General features: G+C 35.4%; 1 protein-coding gene across 1 annotated transcript in view; it reads right to left on the bottom strand.

Moving 5' to 3' along the window:
* Positions 1–21,232, bottom strand: part of TTBK2 (tau tubulin kinase 2) — a 91,154-nt gene that overhangs the window by 48,886 nt on the left and 21,036 nt on the right. The window contains exons 2-7 of the mRNA XM_086748751.1: positions 17,109–17,268; positions 10,549–10,696; positions 5,216–5,289; positions 4,309–4,449; positions 1,863–1,967; positions 248–322 (exon numbers count right to left, since the gene is read on the bottom strand). Of these exons, the coding sequence (XP_086604877.1) occupies positions 248–322; positions 1,863–1,967; positions 4,309–4,449; positions 5,216–5,289; positions 10,549–10,696; positions 17,109–17,177 (612 nt within the window). The 5' untranslated portion in view covers positions 17,178–17,268. The remainder of the gene's footprint in view (positions 1–247; positions 323–1,862; positions 1,968–4,308; positions 4,450–5,215; positions 5,290–10,548; positions 10,697–17,108; positions 17,269–21,232) is intronic.

Raw genomic sequence — 21,232 nt, 5'->3', positions numbered from 1 at the left:
TTATGGCCACCAGGAATTCCTTACTGTTAGGGGAAAAACAAAGCTGCCAAAGGACTAAAACCTAATACTATAACTTCCTAAACTTCTCTTCTGATTCTTTATAACACATCATGGAAATTCAAGGACTTAAGGGTGATATGTAAAATCTCAATGGGACTCGTTTCTTTCTGCAGAAGTCAGGTATACAGAAAATTAGGCTTATCATAAAAATCTAATAATCAACCTTAACTAAGAAACAGGTTCTTACCAATAGAGTACTATGTTTTTTGGAGAACATGCTTTTACATTGTTCCAGGTTATTTGCAGTATCTGCTGAAGAAATCTAATGAAGTTTAGAAGGAGGATAGCCTTAAGGAGAAGCATATAGCATATTTAATGAAAATATTAAGAAATGTTATTAGTAAGCAAGGCCAACAGTATAGTTGTTATCTATACAAGAGCCATTTCTGACTATTAACTACAAATAAAACTACTGTCTTTTCTCCCCCCACCTCACCGCCACTCTACTAATATGGATTACACTGCCAGAAAATTCTAAACAGATTAATTTGAAGAATTACTTCAGTTACATTGTAGGGCACTGCAATGAAAAACAAAAGGCAAGAGCTGAACTGTTACAAAAGCAAGAATAGCAAAAATATTAAATTTTCTGTTGTTATCACGTATTTTTTTCTGAAAATACTACCATTGGTGTGTGTATATATAGAAATTACAGAATCTTGGGAATTGTTGGGTCTTCAAAATTACAGGTCAGTTAGAAAAAACATTATAAGCAATGAAACAAACAGAACACAACAAGAACATTGAGAAATAAAGAAAAAAATTTTAAAGCTACTTAAAATGTTTAGCTCACCTTTCCAACAGCAGCAGCCACTCTGTTGGTCTCCCCTGCTCTTTGCTTTCATTGCAGTGTCCAGCATTATGGCTGAAGGAACAGAGTACAGCAGAACCCCACTAATTTACCTTACTAATTCACATACCTCATAAGTTGCACACAAAAATTTGCCACTTTCTCAGCTTTTTAGGCAAAATAAAATTGAAAATCCTGTAGAGATGGTTCCTACCACTGAAATCGCATCACATCAATAAATATCCTGCACAATATTGACTAGTACATTATTCAGTATTACCATCAAAACGTAAACTGAACTAGATTAACAAAGAAAATACATTTATTTAAAACATCACCATGTACTGACGCGTCATTTTCAAACTTTGAAATTAACAAAAGGACTGCCCACCAGTGAATTAGGGAGGCTCTACTGTACTTAAAATTATAACGTCCTCATTGATAATATTTTATCTAGAATTTTCTTCACACTGCATCACATGGGATCACATCAACTACACTTAAGTATGTCCTGTTACATACTATAATTAGTGTTCTATCATTGTTGTAATTATTCCAATGTTCTCTTTCAGAAGACTATATATTCATTTTAGTGTTTGACTTTTTTCTCCTACACAGATTTTTTTTTTTTTTTCTTAATGCAATATATAATACCAAGTGAAATTCAGCTCTGGTCTACTGCTCTGATATTTAATGAAAACCTATTTGTCACTTGATTTTCCGAATCAAAAGATAGATTACCCCAAAAAAATCATAGACTAGATCTCTGCCTCATGCCAAAAATCAGAAACCTGATTCATTCCCAACTGCCAATCTTTTAATATAATCAATAAATCACATAGCGTTTCTGATTTGGGATTATGTTTGTCAAGTTTAGATCAGTTACCAGTTCAATGCAACTCCCATAGTCCTCCAGGGAAGAAGGAAAAAAAAAAAAAAAAAAAAAAAAAAAAAGGACGACAGCATATTACCACTTCAGTTAATCAAATTGACAACTGTGAAAAAATCTTACTGGTCTGACATCCCCACACGAGTTGGTAAATTGCCGTGCCAAGCCAAAATCCAGCATATAACACTTCCTACAGGTGCTAGGAAAACGTCCCATTGCGAAGTTAGACTAGGAAGAAAAACACAGATAGACATAGATATACACACATACACGTTTTGACATGTGCACATATTAATGAAGCAACACAATCATAGAAAATCCATGTTCTACTTGTCTATCCTTCCTTCTGTATTTTCAGTTCTACTAAACTCCTATTAATTTGAGGAAAAAGTTGTTGTGAAAATCAGACATCCAGCTTAGCATATCTGAACAGCAGCCTACATGGTCCAAAGAGATTGTCACCATACTTTGTCACTTAGAATATATTATTTTTTAGCAAGAATTTTCTAACTATTTCATCCACTCACATCTTTTGATTTGGACATTTCAAAAAACTATCAGCCTAGGGACTAACAAGATCATCTAAAGAAATGCACTAATATCATAATGCAGAATGCAGAATAAGGGGTGAAAACTGCCTTTTCTTTTTCATAGAAGGGGGAAAAACTAGACTTAAACATACAAACAAACCCAAACAAACAGTGAAAGCTAGAAAGTCAGTGAGGACTTAAGGAAGTAATTCATTCTGAAAAGCTTCAGTAAATTTTCTTACTTGCCTCTACGGATTAACATTCCATGTTAGCCCTTCAAAAAAAAAATTTGACACCACTAGTTTATGATGTTTGAACACAGTGGCTGAATTGGTTCAAGTCGCTACCCACCAAATCCCCTTAAAATAGATTATGTGATATTAAAAGAGATAAAGCTAAAAACAAGTTCTGTGAAACGGAATTGAAACTACACATCTGAGCAAGCTGGAAGCTTAATGCAATTAAGTCTAGAAAAACTACTTTTCCTTTTCCATTAAGTGAACAAGCAGTACTTTTCTAAATAAATCTGAAATTCACAGCTGCTTCAACATCAAAGGTTGAGGGTAAAAACCAATCAAAACCATGAATTGAAATGAGTGTGATCAAGATTATTTTTAAATGGAACAGAATCTCAGCATTGCCTGATTCATCACGAGGCAAAAAACCAAACAAGGATTTCAAGATTTCAGCTCAGCACAAAGCTTGCTTTCAGTATAATCTATCTAAAAGGTAAACAATGAAAGATAAAACAGACTTGTATTTTCAAGCCAGGAAAACTACATGCTAGAAAGCAATTGTGCCTTCTTTTGCATATGTAAGTCACAATATAACTCCTAAACGGGAACAAAAGTTGCTTCTTTTATGAATCTAATATATTGCCTCGCGCTGCTGTTTATCCTGGCTCAACATTTAATTTTCCATTTTTTTCCACCCTGTAACAGCATTCTCCATTTCTGTTGTGTTTGAGCCCACAGACTCTAAGATGCAGCCAGATAACAAGATGTCCCCAATCCATCCTGCCTGCCAGCCAGAAAGGAACATATTTCCCATTCAAAACTTGAATTGTTTTCATCATTAAAATCTTGCACTCCAGCTAACTCCTCCTCACCTATTTTACTTGACATTGACTGCCTCTGTGTCCTTTTCTTATTAAATGAAGTCTTGGGGATGAGTCAGGGAGAATACAAGTTTTACAAAAAGTTGCAAGGATCAAGTGACGAAAACAAAAATTCCCTCATGTAACGAAAGTTATCAGAGGTTTTATGTAAACATAATTCAGCTGACAGGAAATTTAGCTATATGTGCCAGATATAACCAGCCATATTTACATCTATTGGAAAATACAAGATTTGCTTATTTTTTTTAATTTACAAATTTACAAAGTTCAGAGTTCTAATTATATTTTTAATATAGAGAAATATTAATAATAGTTGATGCAACTTCAGGAATAAATTCAAAGAAAACCAGAAAAAAAATAATAAGAACAAAAACGTGATGCTATTAGGAAGGCACTGTCCTCACGACATTTTGACAACATTCATTTTATTAGAATTGCACAATAAAACAATTTAATAGTTTTCTCTTACAGTGTGTCTTTTCTTTCCTTGTTTGTTATAAAAATATTAAATATCAAAAAACTGCTATTGAAGAGCTTACAAATACACCCTACAGTTAGAATCTATTCTCTTAGATTTATTATGTCAAGATATTAATTACCATTAACCAAACTCATTATATCATATCTCACGGCAAATACTCTTGATTGCATTACGCTACAGATAAAAGTTGGAAGTTTTATCTACAGAAAATTGCAAGGAGGGCTAAGTAACTGGAAACAATGATGATAAAGACCAAAGTTTAATGTTGTTGTAATCCAACGTTAATTAACAGAAATCTGTACTATCTGATGAATAAACATTAAATTTTCTATCCCTTCTCATTTTTCCATTTTAACATCTAGTATAGAACTTGCTCTTACTTATGCAACCATCTAATGACCACATATTACTTGCCTGTTTTGTTTTAATGGATAGACTTACCGGTTTTATGTCTCTGTGCAGGAATCCCACAGAATGAATACTTTCAATAGACTCCAAAATCTGCTTCCCAAGTCGCAGAGTGGTACTAATGGTGAATGTTCCTCGAGACTGGCTCCGACGCAGGTCTGCCAAGTTACGACCCTGATCAAATTAAAAGGACATTTTCATTTAAAAATACTAGTTCCAAGGTTCACAGATAGAGTAATGTCTTCCTACTACTTCTTTAGCTGTTCATGGTTAACCATGGAATATGCTCACTACCTATTTTCATATTCAAGGATAACACATCTCACCTAAGTGCAGTATGTCCCTAAGTATCTCCAACATTAAATTTAGAATCTGTTTTTGAAAATATGAATCTTAGTATCTTTCTACTCCTAAATAACATGGATGAAACTAATCTCTATTAGAATATTAACAGTGTATGTACTAGTCTTCTATCTGTGTCATATCTGAAAAAAAGGTCGCTGAGAAAATGCTCAAAGACTTCTTTACACTCATTTCTTTAAGGAAAAGTAGGTAAATTATTTAATTATACAGTATATCTTAGATTACTTAACCAGATGTAAAATATACTACTTAGGAAATGCATCCCCATGACATCACAGAACTCTTGGTCTGTCAAAAGAACGGATGACCAACAGTACGAACTACAGTACACTTCTTTTTCCAGTATTCATATTCACCAAGATGATAAAGGACAATAATCCCATAATTTTAAGTGCTAATCACCCATTTTATCCCTTGTCACAGGATCACATCTTTCAGTAAAGTGTGTTCAAGATCTTTGGGGTGGTTTTTTTTTTTAATTTGTCATCCTCTAAAAATTTACTGGTATTTTCATATATGCTTGGCTAATAAACCAAAACACACAAGCAAAACTTGAACCTCTATTTGATGTACTGACCTGCAATTGCATGACCACATAGTTAAATCTGTCATTTCTTCCACATCCAATGAATCTACAGACATGATCTTTCCCTGAGAGAAAAAGAAGCAAATTAGCCAATAACAATGAAATTCTGTGGTTTATTCCTTTAAATACCTAGCAAATTACTGGAAGAGATTATTAGAGATCTCTAAAGAAATAAAACTAAGTAAGCTCCCCATCCCCACAATTCAACAGCTGTAAAACCAATGTCAGTTCCACCTCCAATTAAATAAAAGTTTTCTCCCATAAAATAGGCAGCCCTACCACAGCTATCACTCTTCCATAAGAAAATATACATGGCAACATGCCTAAAGGTCCCCAAATTTGAGCCATTTTGGCTTGGAAAAAGGTTATTTTCTTGCAAAGCTGGTGGTTTATTACGGACAATATTCCTAGCCACCATTCCTCTTTTTCTATTAGCTACAGTTGCAGCAATGAAAGAAAATAGTCGCAGTTACCTGTGGGTCATGTTTTGCATTTAAAAAAATCTTTTAAAATGTAGGGTTTAAGTCTCTCAGGGCATTTACCTTCCTTTCAGACACCGTGGAAGCTATAGTCAAGAGAAAGCTGATGGTCACAAGTGACTGCTACCAGCTGTGTAAAATTTATGCCACCTAAGGCTTCTTTCATTAATTTCTTTACCCACAGGGTTACCATAATGTCATAAACAGAAAAAAAGGAAATGATAGGAGAAAAGCAATTTAAAAAAATTAGAAAAGCCATTACTGCTTTCAAAACATCACCACTGCTAGCTACACATCTGGGGAGACTTTTTGTTACTGCTAGACTCATAGGTTCATCAAAACCGTAAAACTTGCCCCTACAGGTTCTGAATATTCTCACTTCACTTGACAGAAGAGTGGTTGCCTGTTCATTGCTTCCTCAGGAAGCAATGCCACATACAATTAAAATAGATACATTTAAACAAAGAAATGGTACAGGATTCCTCAAAATAATTTAAAGAATTATTTTTAAAGAAATCTCTACAACTTCTGCAAATACTTAAGTGTTAAGCTGTAAGTATCACTGCTTTTCCTCCACTTTTCCTTTCCACCCATTTGTTTAAGGCAGACAGGCAATATTAGAGACAGTATAATTTTATGAAGAAAAAGGATTTGCAGCTAATTTGTCAAGATGAAATTTTATCTATTCATTGCTGCAGTTTCCAGTTAATGAAGTCTTATCTCAAATATTTATGATTCATTTTACAGCCACTGTGGGTATGCTGAAGGAACATCTCCAAAAGAAACATGTATTAGTCAGATTTCATCCGACAAATTCAGTAAACGTCCAAAACCCAGTTTGGTCAGAGAAACCACATTTTAACTGGAGCAGCAACTCTAGTTGTGTGGTAAGTTCTCTGGAAACTAAATTTTATAGAAATCTGAAGAAATGGGAAAGACAGAAGTAGGGTCTGTACACCTTATTCAAGTAGCATGATCCTCCACCACTCCAGTGGCTATATGCCACTATCTGCACCTATTACACCTTTGCAGATACCATTCCTTTTGCCTCAGCCAGAAAACAGTATTCTCTTACACCTGTGAGCCACATGGCTCGGGAGCAGAGGGAGAAGATGGTAACAGGCTGCAGTGAACAATTATGCCCTTGAAAAGCTTCCTAGGGAAGGTATGAAGTCTACATGCCATTCCCCAGGCTGCAATGTATCACTTCAGCTAGCTTTTCAGCCTACACCAGATGCAAACCATCACTAAATTATGCTAGAGAGCTGTAAATGAGTGAGGGAGAAGTCTGTAAGGTTGTGTGAGACGGAAACCAACTGAGTGAATCTCGCTCTTACTGAGTGAGATCTGCTAAATCTGTCTTCTCCCATCTGACTGTGTGAACAGATGGTTCAACAACATGATTAAACAAAACAACCATCTGTTGCAGCAGATTTCTTTAAAAGAAAGCATAAAAGAGCTTAAAGAGTTAAACAGTATTCTGACAACAATAAACAGGAGACAGCATCATTGGCAGAAAAGAAAAAAATGCAATTGATGACTAAGCTGTATCAGTGTATGAAATGGCTGTATCAGTGAACATACTCCTCCTTCATAATTAAGAGAGAAGTCTCATAACTACTCACATATTTAAGCATGTTTTGCTAGATCAGGGTCATCTTTGAAAGTTTTTCATTATTCTCTGTGCTGCATACCTACAAAGTTATGACTCATTTCACCCCTGCAATGAATGACTGCACTGTTTTAATTTTCAAAATTTCTGAGAGCAAAAGTTAAAAAAAAAAAAATAGTACATGCCTGTACCAGCAGCTATTCTCATCTCAGTTTCACAGATTCTAGTTCAGAAACACTCAAAAGCACGTTTATAACCTTGAGAGTGTGCCTTACTTTAGCAAAGACTAGGAGAGCTGTTTTGCTGTATTGAGACATACTACACTTGGTTAATTCTTTCTAAAAGCCTGTTTCTTCATAATTTTCCCAGAAATTGTACATGATAATAAATATATTAAAAAAAAAAATCAGATCCACACATCAAGAGAATTCTGAATGACACTGTCAGTCCACTGTCTGTCATTACATACTATTCACAGATCAAACTTGTCAAGTGTTTGCAAGAAAAAGGATTTTCACAACAATTACATTCATTCCTCTGATTTATGTCCAAGGTAGCTAGAACACCTTGAAAGTAAGAGAACATAAGCCCTTTGAGAAAAGGACAGTAATTATATACATACAGATATATACACACAGACGCCAAAAATGGATAGAAGAACTAAATAAAAGTTGGCCTCAGAGGATGTATGCTATTAGAAGGTTGTTACAAAAATATCCTAAAAGAACCATTTACAATTTCACCTGCTTTGAATCTCCATAAAAAAAAAAAACTTGCTAAAATACAAAAAAAATTCTACATGGCAAATGAAGCATTTAATAAAAAATATTCTTCAAGAAGCAATGATAAAATTGTTTTCTACTCCCCATATTTGTCCATTTTTCTTGATTTTCTCTTAGCTTCAAATTTTTAAGCTCTTGCATACCGAAAACTTGTGAAGGTAGGAAAATTAATTGAAATGGCTCCTAGGAGCCAAGATTTTACATAAAACATAAAATCTTCTCTACCATAATCTTATTTAGCAACAATCCTTTAAGTATGGATAAAAATATATGCATGTAAAAATAAAGTTACATATCTGTGCAAAATATAAATCTCAATACGTGCAAAAGGTTTACCCTTGACTCACCTCTTACTGTAGACACTTTCCTGATCATCTACAAAACCAGACCAGTTACAGTGTAATGTGGAACTTGCACAGCAATGACTTAAGGTCACCTCTAGTGTTACTATCATGGAACCACTGATTTTTATTTTTTTCCCTCACTGTGCAAGAGAATAATAAGAGATAAAAATTAAGGAATAATATTTAGATTGTTTTCTCATAAGGAAGGTTGTCAAAAGAGCTCATTCTAAAGATCTCATATAAAATCGGGGTTACAGTTACATAAAAACTTCTATTTCTTGTTTTCTCAGAGATATATAATATTGAGAAAATAAATACTACATAAACCCCATAAGATCTTTCAGTTATTTGGTTTATTTGCCTCAGTGCATCTGTTGTTCAGGCAATTGATTACTCTGTTCTTTTCATCCAGACAGCATTTCCCATGATTCAGTAGAACCAGAGACTCTTCAGCAGGAAGACTTGGTTTGTTAAAGGAATTATACTCCCAAAGGAAGACTGATAAGAAAATTGCAACTTCTGTAAGGCCCTGTGGCAATTATGCAGAAATAAGATTTTATTATTTCAGCAAGTATTTTGGGATTTCAAAAAGGTAAAAAAAAATATTTTACTAAGAAAATAAGCTTTTTTTAACATCTTAAATCAAATGTCACTATACTTAAATTCAGAGTCCAAGTCAACGAGCACTTCATGTATGCAGTCACATATAAAATTACGTTTTCACAAATACATTGGCATTGTAGTACCACCAAATTCCAATATTTTATTTCAGTTATTATTATTTTCTTTTTTACTTTAGCTGATTCGTCTATATCATTTTAAAGACTCTGGTTTTTGTTAAAAATAGAATCAAGTTCATGTGTGCAGAAAAAAAAAAGCCTGAGAAATTAATTCTGAGTATTTTAAAACTCAGGAGTTCTAGAGCACTTTTTTCTTCTCCAAACTTATGATCTTTAAGATAATTTCTTTCAAGAACCCTGACAAATAGCTTCTAAATTTACAAATGGTAAGACCAAAATTTACTATTCTTCTCTGGACTAGAAACTCTAAAATTCAAAGAAAGCTAATATGCAGTCCCTGAATCTCCTTGCTTGAGTATATAATACTAGATGGTCCTGTGAAATTCTTTAAAAATGTATAAACATAGGAACAGTTTGTTAAAACTGTGACATGTGACACCCTTGCACTCTTAAATCTATAGAGGCTGTCAATTTCTGCTGCAATGTGACCTTTACAGCAGACTAGGCAGCACCATATGTCATACAAATTTTGTTCTATTCAAACTAAGAGTTTGGAAAAATGGGGCTGCTGACAGAGACAGTATAAGTCAAAGTCTTACAGATTCAAATTTTGTTTTTCCCCAAGGAAAAAAAAAAAAATCACTCTTTAAACTTTCTTTTCACAATCTTATATTGTGAAAAACAATGAAGAGAAGCCATGGCATACTTCTCTGTATTGATAGCTTCAGACACTGAAGTATTTAAAGGTATGTCAAAAGTGACTATTCAAAGCTGTGATTCTGAATGGTCAAGGACCTTAACCCTGAAAGTATTTCAGGACTTTACATGCCAATAATTTTTTTCTACAAGTTACAGTACTGTAAAGTTGTTTTTATGTTTGTTTGTGAGGGGGGTTTTAAATACATTTCCCATTTCAACATTAGAGTTATTCTTGGCAATACTTGCAAAGGCAAGAAACCACAAATATTCTTATCCTGGATGCTATGCAAAGGACCCAAAAATATTCAATGCTAGATAGTACAGAAAAAGACCATCTTAGAAGGGGAAATAAAACGCTAACAACAACAACAACAAAGTCTAAAGAAAAAAAGATAAGGACAAGATACAGATCCAGAATCAACTATAATTGAGCACAGGTTTTACAGCAATTTAATTTTTTTGTTATTCTTTTTATTTTCATGTCATCCTGTTTCAAATAAAAGGTTCGTTGTAGCAAAACTTTCAGAAGCTGAAAGAACTTCTTTCCACTTTTAATAACCATTTAGCGTTAACCTGCAAAATATGGCAAATATTTACTCAAACTATGACTAAACAGAGATTATAATGATTTTTTATATATATATATTAGGGCTTTTTGCAAGCCCTACCTTGCAATTTCTTCAACACAGCTACTTCCATTTTCAGCACTTGCTTTGGCTGCTGAGCTGATTCAACCTTCAGTGCCACATTTTCCCGAGTAAGCAAGTCCAGTGCATCGTAAATTTCTCCAAATCCTCCGCCTCCTATTTTCCTCAACTATATTGGGAAAAAAAAAGAAGGAACAAGAGATATTTAAAAGAGGAGAGAAGAGAAAGGAAACAAAACATCAATACTTCTTTGTACTGCCTGCCATACTGCAAACTCTGTTGTATTACTAATAGATTTTAAAATAACATAATTCTACCCTCCAGTACTTAAAAGAGCTACTGAATAATCTACAAAGGTATGGTTAAGCACACTCTGAAAGAGAATTCTAGGAAAACACCTAATACACCTGATCTTCATCTTCACTAAGCTTCTTGTATTTAATACAATAGAAGAGTGCATTAGCATTCCCAGCATGAATCTGATCAAAGTCAGCATGCTCAATAAAGTCTTTCCTCAAATACTCACATACTACCCAGAGACCTTCAAATACAAATGCACAACGACATTTTTGAAATATGTCTTTTTTTTTTTCCTCCAGAAATACACACACTGAATACTAAAGGTATAAAAGTTCTTAGACTTACAGAAAAGAGACAGCATTTTCTATTATATGCAGTGACTTACACGTAACACCCAAATCATAAATGATAAGAAATGGCTAAGATGATTTTTGAATATATATTTTAAATGTTACTCACATTTACTTATGGTTCACCAATACCACTCTTATTAACAGACATACTAAAGAAACCTGCACCACTGAAAGTTTCTGCTCTTTTAAGAAGAGGTAAAAAGAATGCTCCTGGCATATTAATTAGTTTGTACTACATTCAAAGCAAATACTAATAGTTGTGTTTTCACTCTGCTTTAAATGTTCACAGGGAACAGAAACTTATCTGGTTTTCAGTATCAAAAATGTCAATGAAATTTCATGTAGTGCTTTTATACGGTGATCTCCCCTGGAGCTACGATTCTAAAGCTGATAAACGAGAAAAGGAGACCAAAAAAAGAACTTACCCTAAGAAACACACAATATTGTATTTTTATTATATTTTGCCTTGAAAGAACTGACATGGTTTTCTAAATGTCATTTGAAAACATACAGTTGCTAAGGTTGTATGACTACACTGCATTAAATGCTGTCTAAATATTCCAGGGATCTAGAAATCAGCAATATACTGACCTAACTTCAGATTCTGAAAACAAATGTAATGTCTCCTAATCCAGACAATCAGCCACCTGACTGAGAAGGAAAAGTAATTTTTAAAATAGCCTAGAGCCCTAAGAATAAAGAAGATAACAGATAAAATACTCATCTTGTTCACTTGCATTCTTGAAGTCATATCGCATTAAATTTTTATTCTGTATGATTACAGCAATACTCAATATTTCATCATGCACTTTCTGTCCTGAAGATCTTTTACCATCGCAACTAACTGCTATTTCAATATTCTTAAGATAAGAAAAACATGGTCCAAGATACACAGCATTATCTACATTACTCACTTCTGGCCAATTTGTTGTCAATTTTTAAAAAGTGCATATGATAGACAGCACAGCACATTTTCAAGCCTACAGAAGTAACCCACCTAAATATCTACTTCTAGTGCAACAACTGTTGACTGCAAATTCACAGGTTCTTTTCTTTCTAACAAGCACACTACCTGTTAGCAAATGCTGTCTCCTCTCCACAGGCTGTATATTTTATCTGAAGCAGCGAACCATGCATACTACCAGCACAGGCTTAAGCCTGTTACTCTTTAACCTGCTTAACAAGTTCAAGTACAGAGTATCACAAATCCTAAATAAGAAGATTTTGTCTTTGGACATGACTGGTTTAATGTACTACGCAGGTGAGAATCTAGAGTTAATTCTGAAATAATGACAAACCATGAGAAATAGAAACCTTTCAAGTCCAGTGAAATACTCAGTATAACTTGGCTGCAGTCAGATGTATTTAATAGATGCAGACTGTTAGTCCTTACAGAATGGAAAGAGATCTGTCATCTAAATAATGGGGAAAATAGCAAGTTTTAACAGAATTATAGATATGTATATATTTTTTTAAAAGTATGTGTGTATCTATGCATATCTCTCAAAGATGTGGTTTCATTACTAATTTGGCCATTTTAAGTCTGCACTTTTCCATCCCACCTCTCAGTCTGGGAATGCCATTATTTTGCCCAAGTTCTGAGCTATTGACAGGGCTCCAACAGTTAAACACAGACATTGATATGACTGTAGTTTTCAGCATAAGCACCTGAATTTTCAGCATAGTACAAGCACAACAGAGAGTGTGAATGTATAGTGAAAAAGCTGAAAGGGGAAAAGAAAAGAGATGACATAGTCATCCTCACCCCTATACAAACTTACAGCAGTTTATCATATAACTTCATTTACCAGCTCTGAGAAATGGGCAGACTGAGAAAGAATGCCTCTGAAAGGTTGTTGGTTCTTTTTTCTGTTTGTGTGCTTTAAAAAAAAATAATAATAATTAATCAAAAAACCCCACCAAAAATAAAAAACAAATACACCATCACACTACTACAATAAACAGATCAATTTCTACCCTCAGATAAAGTACACCACAATCATTAACATACATCCAATAATGACGTCAATAATTCCAGGCACAAATGAACGTCTCTTCGATTATAGAAAAAATATTTTCCACACCCTTTGTCATTGAGTCACACATCGCATTCAGCAACATGCCCACACTTTCCTTGGTCTTCTTTTTGCTGCCAATGTCCCTGTAGAAGCCTTTCTTGTTACTTTTCACATCCCTCACCAGTATTACCTCCCAGCTGAGCTCTAGCTTTTGTATATATTCATCCCAACAAACAGAGGCAATGTCTCCATATTAATCTTGAGCAGCCCATCCCTGTTTCCACTGTCTGCTGGCTTGCATTTTGTTTTTGAGCTCTGACAGGAGTTAGCTGTTCAATCACACTGGCCTCCTGCCACATCTGCTCAACATCTTTTACCTTCACAAGGACCATGTTGCCCTTTTACACCTGCACTGCATTCTCCATATTGTACATCAGTTTCAAGCTTCTGTTTCTTTGCATACAGCATCTCTCACCCCAAACTCAACCTCTCTTTCCCTCCTATCTTTTTGTATGCTTCAAGTCTAAAGGATAAAAAATTCCAGTATGTTTTATCTTGATACTTTTCCTTAGACTGCACATTGAATGATATTCTTAAATCTACCTAAAAACAATTATCATTACAATCAAGTGTCTCCAAGTCAGGATTGTAATAAAAGTTTCAATGCAAAGAGGGACAAGAAAAGGCACTGACAGAGGGTAATAGCAAAAGCTAATCGATACAGAGACCACTACAGAAGGAGGGTGTCACTGAGGAAAAAAATATTTTTATAATGTCTTTTCTATTCTTACTTTTCAAATAGAATTACCCTAAAGGATGCCTAGGTTAAAATAAAATTTAATTGAGCATAGATTTTTTAAATGTTCGTGTCCACAAATTCCAGGTACGTTTTCGCAACTATAGAGACCAAGGGCTTGAAAAAAGATCTGAAAACTGCATTTCAGCTGCAAATCTTTAGATAACTTCCAGAATGTGTACCTTTTGGTTTTTTATTAAACTAGTTACAACAAAATAATCTCATGCCATCATACTACAGAGCTGACATTCTTCAATGGGGGAAAAGAAAGATGGATACTGGGAGAGTTCCACAAGGAAAATAAGAAGTACTATTGATAATCAGGGAGAGTACTCAATGTCACCAAAACTTGAAAGACCACTGGTTTATACCACCTCATGTTTCTACTCAAGGACTTTTTTAAGTACTCTATTGCTTCAAGAACATTAGCAAAAAACTTCAACACTTATGACCTAACACAACATTATTAATTATGTTAAGATAGATGTGTTAAGCTGTCATAGTTCAGCTGCCATCGGGACCAGACTACGCAGTCTCTCTCTCACTCCCCCCACCCTCTGAGAGAATAGGGGGAGATAATATAAGAAAAACGGCTTGAGGTTTGAGATAAGGACAGGGAGAAATCCTTAAAGTTACTGTCACGAGCAAAACAGACTCAACTTGGGGAAAAATATTCATTTATTTCTAAAACTAGCAGGAGAATGAGACAGGGAACAAGATAACCTCCCCCCACCCCTCCCTCTTCCCCGGCTTAACATTACCTCTACTACTTTCCCCCTCGAGCGGCACAGGGGGGAAGAGGGAATGGGGGTTGCGGTCAGTTCATCACACGTTGTTTCACGCCACTGCGTCATCATCAGGGGAAGAACTCCTCACATTTCTCCCCTGCTCCATCCTGGGGTCCCTCCCACGAGCCACAGTCCTTCGTGAAACTGCTCCAGCATGGGTCATCTCTTCCACGGAGTGCAGTCTCTCCAGAACGGCTGCCCCAGTGAGCCCTCCATGGGCCACAGCCTCCTTTGGGCATCCACCTGTCCCAACAGGGGGTCCTCCACGGGCTGCAGGTGGATCTCTGCTCCTCTGTGGACCTCCATGGGCTGCAGGGGGACAACCTGCTCCACCATGGTCGTCACCACAGGCTGCAGGGAAATCTTGGCCAGGAGCTGCATCACTCCTCCCCTTCCTTCTTCACTGGCCTTGGCATCTGCAGCCATTCCTCTCACAAGAAAAATTCTTCACAACAGGCTGGCAGGCACCTCTCAGAATCTCTTCACATCACACATCTCATCTCCTCTCCACTTCTTGCAGCTGGCCCAGGCCAAGTCCAGCCCAGTCGGCCCCCCGGTGAGAGGCCAGAGGGTGAGGCCTTCAAGGCCCACGAGGCCTGTGCCTCCCACTCTGTGCCTCTCTGCACCCACTCAGCTTCTTCACATCTTCTCTTCTCTTTTTTTTTTCCTGTTTTTCCTTTCTTAAATACGTTATCACGGAACATTCTGCTACCAATTGGCTCAGCCTTGGCCAGCAGCAGATCCGCCCTAGGCCCAGACAAGTCCACTGGACAAAGGGGAGCAACTTCTAGCAGTTTCCTGCAGAAGGTATCACCGTAGCCCCCCCTCACTGAACAAAATCAGAACATAAGCACTAGTGGAATTTCTAAGATTTGCATGCTATTTTCTTCCACTGGCAGACTGTCCTACGAAATCCTGAATTCAGAAAGAAGTATATTGCCTTAGACGCCATCAAGAAATCCTTAATGTTTGCTATTAAGAAATTGAAGGGTTACCCACTGACAATATTTGGCACTCCTCTATGTGTAATACTTGATTTGGAAAACATACAAGTCAAAAAGTATAATCGCATGAGATGAGCAAGAGTCTATTCTAAAAATTTTCCAAAAGACATCGATCTGATCATCATTCTTCATTACATAGGAAAGAAAATAAACCTGAAGAAAACAGTACTATTACTGCACATATCAGACAACCGAGTAGTTTTGTGGATAGTGGTACATTAGTATACTGTGAGCTATTTACAATGTTATTTTATCCTATTGAAGACTATGCTTTCAGTGTTTACTTCACTGCAATATTAAGATGCAATACCAGAAAGTATTTTACAGACACTTACACTGCAAAGATAGCCATTTAGGTTCTACTTACACAAAAGGAAATATAAAGGTTTCCTACATAAAGCTAGTATCAGCTTCTTCCATTTTTAAATTAAGAAAAGGGTACAAGATAGTTGAAATTATTTTCTCTATATGAATTTGAAATGAATGATGAATCTGTTTCTTCTGTGTTCAGTCTCACAGTTTTAAATAAAATATTGAAATATGGGAGTAATATAAATCAAAGATGGTGCAAAAAATAGTGATTCAGTATCTATTCGCAGCCTACTAAATACAAAGAGATATCCAAAACTTTCTATTATGATGTTGCTTGGTTTTTTTCATTTTTTTTTAATCTCAAAAAAATCCACAAGCAAAAAAATTCTGAAGTGATCGGGGAATAGAGAAGGAACTACAAGAACTCAGACTCTTTTTCCCAGCAAAAATAGTTTCAAATGGATACTATTTCCCTCTAGATGTAAATGAAAGACATAAAAATCAAAAAGGGGACAGAGCTATTTATGGTAAAGCCAATACTGGCACACATCAGCCAGGAGTATACCTATGCTACAAAATATAACAAACAAAAATAATTTCTAATTGGAAGAGCAGCAAGATCCTGAAAGGTCTTCCTGTAAGAGGTAACAAATCTCTCAATCTGTCCAGTTTCAAGAAGGTACACAACTGATTTCCAAAAAGGACTGACACAATAACTGGCTGATTGGATTCAATATACTAACAGGGCTCTTCCAGTTGTGCTCTAAACAGGCACTAAGTCAGGATTTAAAAGTTTTCCTAGGTCCTTGTCAGAAAAAAAAAAACTCACCTTAAATCCATGTAACTTATTTTTAAAGTAGGATAAGAGAAAGAAGTGGTTTTAAAGTCCTTTCACCTTAAGTATTTAGCAAAATACAACTCACAAGAATTTAGAAGCAGATTTTGAAGTACAAACTACCTTTCAAAAAGCGTATTTTAAAGAAGAAGGAATTGCAGGAAGGCATACTCACCACCTTCCATCTTTCTTTGACCAAGATTCCCACACTGAGGATGTCAGGCTGCTCCCCTCCTCCACTCATTGCAACCTCCAGGTGTGATGGAGCTGCTATGCAAAGTCTATGTCAGTAGAAACCATTCAGATCCCAGGAGTGGCTCCCATTTAACCAGTGACTGTAGAAACAGAGCAGAACATGGGATCTCAATGATTAACAGAATAACATGAAATACAGAAGAAGCTGTGTTTCTCACCTACCATCTTAACTCGTTTTTGTACCCCATAGTGACTTACATTGGACTTCTAGCCAAACAACTTCCAACACAGAAAGTCAGTCAAGTATATTCTTCCTTATTTTTTTAACCTGCTCTCTCTGAAACTTCCAAGCTCAGTCTCAAAAGAGTACTCATGAATATAAACATTTTCAGAGCTATATTCTGTGGGCAGTTTCAAATCACTGGAAATCATAATTATATTTAAATTTCATTTTAATGACAACTTTAAAAATCTAATTAATAATTTACTAAACATTTTGTTAAATAATTAACAGTAATACATAATAAAAATAAGCAAAAAATTTACAAAATTAAAAAATAGATACTTAAAACATAATTTTAATTTAATTTATTGTATTGCATACAGACTATTGTGTATGCAGACGATTTTACAATGGTTTCACATAGCTGGGATTACTTATGATTAAATATGCCTAAAGTACTGTTTTGTTGGTTTATGTCAGGGGACAAATAGCTGAAGGGACAAAATTTGTCTTGGGTAATTCTATCAGTTTAATTTTTTAATTTTCTGGCTTTAGGCAATCATCTCTAAATTAAATTTTATATAGTAATAAAAAAAAAATTTCTTTTGGAGTTTGGTCCTTTCATAATGGCTCCCATCAGCAACTACTACAACCAGTTAAAGGTTATTTCAGTTGCTTAAAGCTTTTCTAGAATTGTGCTTATTTGTTACACTGGTATAATTACACAAGTGTAACTCTTTGTACAAACTCTCTTATCCAATGGTAAGACTCTTCAAAAGTGGATTTGCTTTGGGTTTATTTCTATCACTTCCAAAACAGCATAAACTAAAAATGAAAAATTATTTTCTCCCCGAATCAACATACAAATGGTATACAACATTGGTAGAACTGCTCTAATTTAAATTAATGGCCTTCCATGTGGATAAATGCCAAGTTTACTACTGAGGCTAAATTATGTTTTTTTACAAACACAATCTGCTGCTTAAATGACCTGGCTTTTAAGACAGATGTTTGTTTAACATGACAGTAACTGTGGGTAGTTTTTTTAATATATTCTCTATTTTCCATATTTCACTTATGCCTTTCTTGCTTCAATTATAAATTCTGATATTTAAATCAACCCCAAACAAAACACACTCATCTGGAGAAAAAATAATCTGGATTAGTTGAAAATCTAAATTTATACCAAATTAGAGTGGATTACATCCCTGCAAAAGAGAGTTAATTCAGAATATGTAGTCTGAATTGGTTTAATTCAAACAAATGGAGAGAAACCAAGCTAGGAATGTGTATCCTGAGTAACAGCATCCACCCTGCAGTTTAATCAAATTGAACTAAACCAACATAAATTCTACCGGTGCTCGTAGATTCTCCCCTGCACATAAGGTCAAAATTCTAAAGAGAACTACAGTCATTTATGTGAATACCCATAACATTACTAACCGCTAACCATAATTACTGGCCTTTCTAAAAGAATTACCATAACACAGTCAGGAACTAAAGTCAGTCAAAGAGAAAATGAAATGTCACTAATGAAGGTGAATAGGTCTATTTCTAAAAGTACATGCTTACAGTATGGAGTTTTGTTGGTCCTGAAATCATCATTCTGCATGTCAATGAGAAAACAAAGACCTTGACCTAGATTTACATTCTTCCATTTGCTCAGATCTTTCCTTCCCCTTCCACCACCGCCCAGTTACATCAAGGTAGGTGGTAGTCTTCACTAAGTAATACATTTACTCCTGTATTAGAAATTCAAGGGTTGGGTTTTTTTGACGGCTGCTTAAAAAAAAGTAATTGAGAAAGTATTCATCTCACCAGAGCAAAATCTAATATTGGCAAGTATGAATTTTGCTAAAGCTTTCAAACATTAGCAAAATTCATCACCTGTAAGAAAAGCAGATGCTTTGTTAAAGCAAAGATACAACAACAGTGGGCTTAGAGTTTTTTATTAATACAGCGTTGATCTGATACCTGACTTGATACTTTTTTTTTTAAATACAATTCAAATTACAATTTATAGTCACAGCTCTGACAAATGTTTCTGAAAACTATTGATTCATGGATTCTTCAGCATACCCAGAGAGCATCAGTAACTGGCCCAGAATGCAATGGTACAATACATATATCCACAGAGCCATCCCATACTTTAAGAATTACTGTAGAAGTACCGTATTACTGTATATAACATCTGCATGGCCAGGGTAACAGAAACCTTCATTTATACACGATTATAGAATCATAGAATCATAGAATGGTTAGGGTTGGAAGGGACCTTCAAAGGTCTTCTAGTCCAACCCCCCTGCAAGGAGCAGGGACATCCCCAACTAGATCAGGTTGCTCAGAGCCTCATCCAACCTGGCCTTGAACGTTTCCAGGGATGGGGCATCCACCACCTCTCTGGGCAACCTGTGCCAGTGTTCTACAACTCTCATTGTAAAAAATTCCTCAATCCTATTCCAATACACCAATTCCTTGTTAAATCTCTTATAATCCTTTATCTTTACAAATCAATAAAATCTGTTCTGGATCATCAGTCACCGGTAGTCAACACCAAAATCCCAGGACCCATTACACTGTCAGGCACAGGAGGCAATAGTTCTCTCCTGAGCCCCTGAAGGCAAGGTGCTAAAGACCTCCTGAAGCTTAATAATCAACTGCAAGCACTATTTTACTTGAAAAATGCAAGTTTTCAAGCAATTTGAGGTTAATATGAAGAATCTAGTTTTCTCCAAGACCCCAAATAAAGTAGCAAGAGAATTCAGTCACAAACTTCAGAGCCAGAAAGCTTGACATTAGCCTGAACTTTTACCTGATTAGGCCACATAATTTTACCCCCTTCAGGAAATTAGTACATGCTAATATGCAAGAGTCCAAACGACGACGAGGCCTTTATCTTCACTGGTAATATGTTCCAGTACGTCTCCTCCCTCACAGTAAACATGACTTGTTTTGTTTCAAGATTTAATCTGTCTAATTTTAGTTTCTTACCACAGGTCTTGGTTACAAGTTTTGGAAACCAAATTCCATTCCCAATATTTTCACCTAATTTAAGCATCTAAATACATTTTTTAACCTTCTCTAAGTTGATAAATTAAACTTTAAGCCTTCCTTCCTATCCCATGGGTCTTTTATGTGGTCCTCCGTTGAAAAATCCTCTCCTTGCTCCACATACTACTTGTGCTATAGGCAGCAACAATGAGTTAGAAACCAACACTGAATTACACTGAAGCATACCAATACTTATTATGAAAAAAACATGAATTTTTTATTTCTTTGTGATAGTAGTCTTATTGCCCTAATTTAAGTCTAAAGCTGTTTTATAATTTTGCTAAATCACAACTGTATCAGATCCTTATACATCTCCATGCTTACACTCAGGCACTGCTGCGAGGATATGGTTTCTTAAAAGCCTTTATTCACAATCTGACCTAGACTGTGTTTCATTGCTCTGATGTGTTCTCTAACGACCTTATCACTGTATAACTGAAAATCTGTTAGTTATTAGTGTACTGCAGTGGAGAAATATCTTTATATTCCTTACTTAACAGAGAATACGTATTTTGGTAGGCACAATTTATGTTATGATTGCCTTCTCCAAATTCATGTGAAAGAAAAGGACATTATTGGAGAGGACTTCATTTAAAAGGACCTTCGGACAGACATAAACTTGCATTCTTTGGAGGTGATACTCAGGACAAAATTGAAACTGAAGCCTCTCTGAATTTTGGAGGACTTTAATTCAAACTGTTTGGTCCATTCTAAATTTCACAGATGAATAAAATACTCATAAAAGTACATACAGTCCTATTTATATTACTGCAATACAACTATATGTTACCTTCAGCTTAGCTGTTTAACAACCTACAATGCTGTTAAAC

The sequence above is a fragment of the Chlamydotis macqueenii genome, chromosome 5, assembly GCF_036417535.1.
Source record: "Chlamydotis macqueenii isolate bChlMac1 chromosome 5, bChlMac1.mat, whole genome shotgun sequence".
NCBI classification, from domain to species: Eukaryota; Metazoa; Chordata; class Aves; order Otidiformes; family Otididae; genus Chlamydotis; species Chlamydotis macqueenii.
Note: the sequence above shows the minus strand (reverse complement) of the source record. Positions and strands in the feature narration are given on the sequence as shown.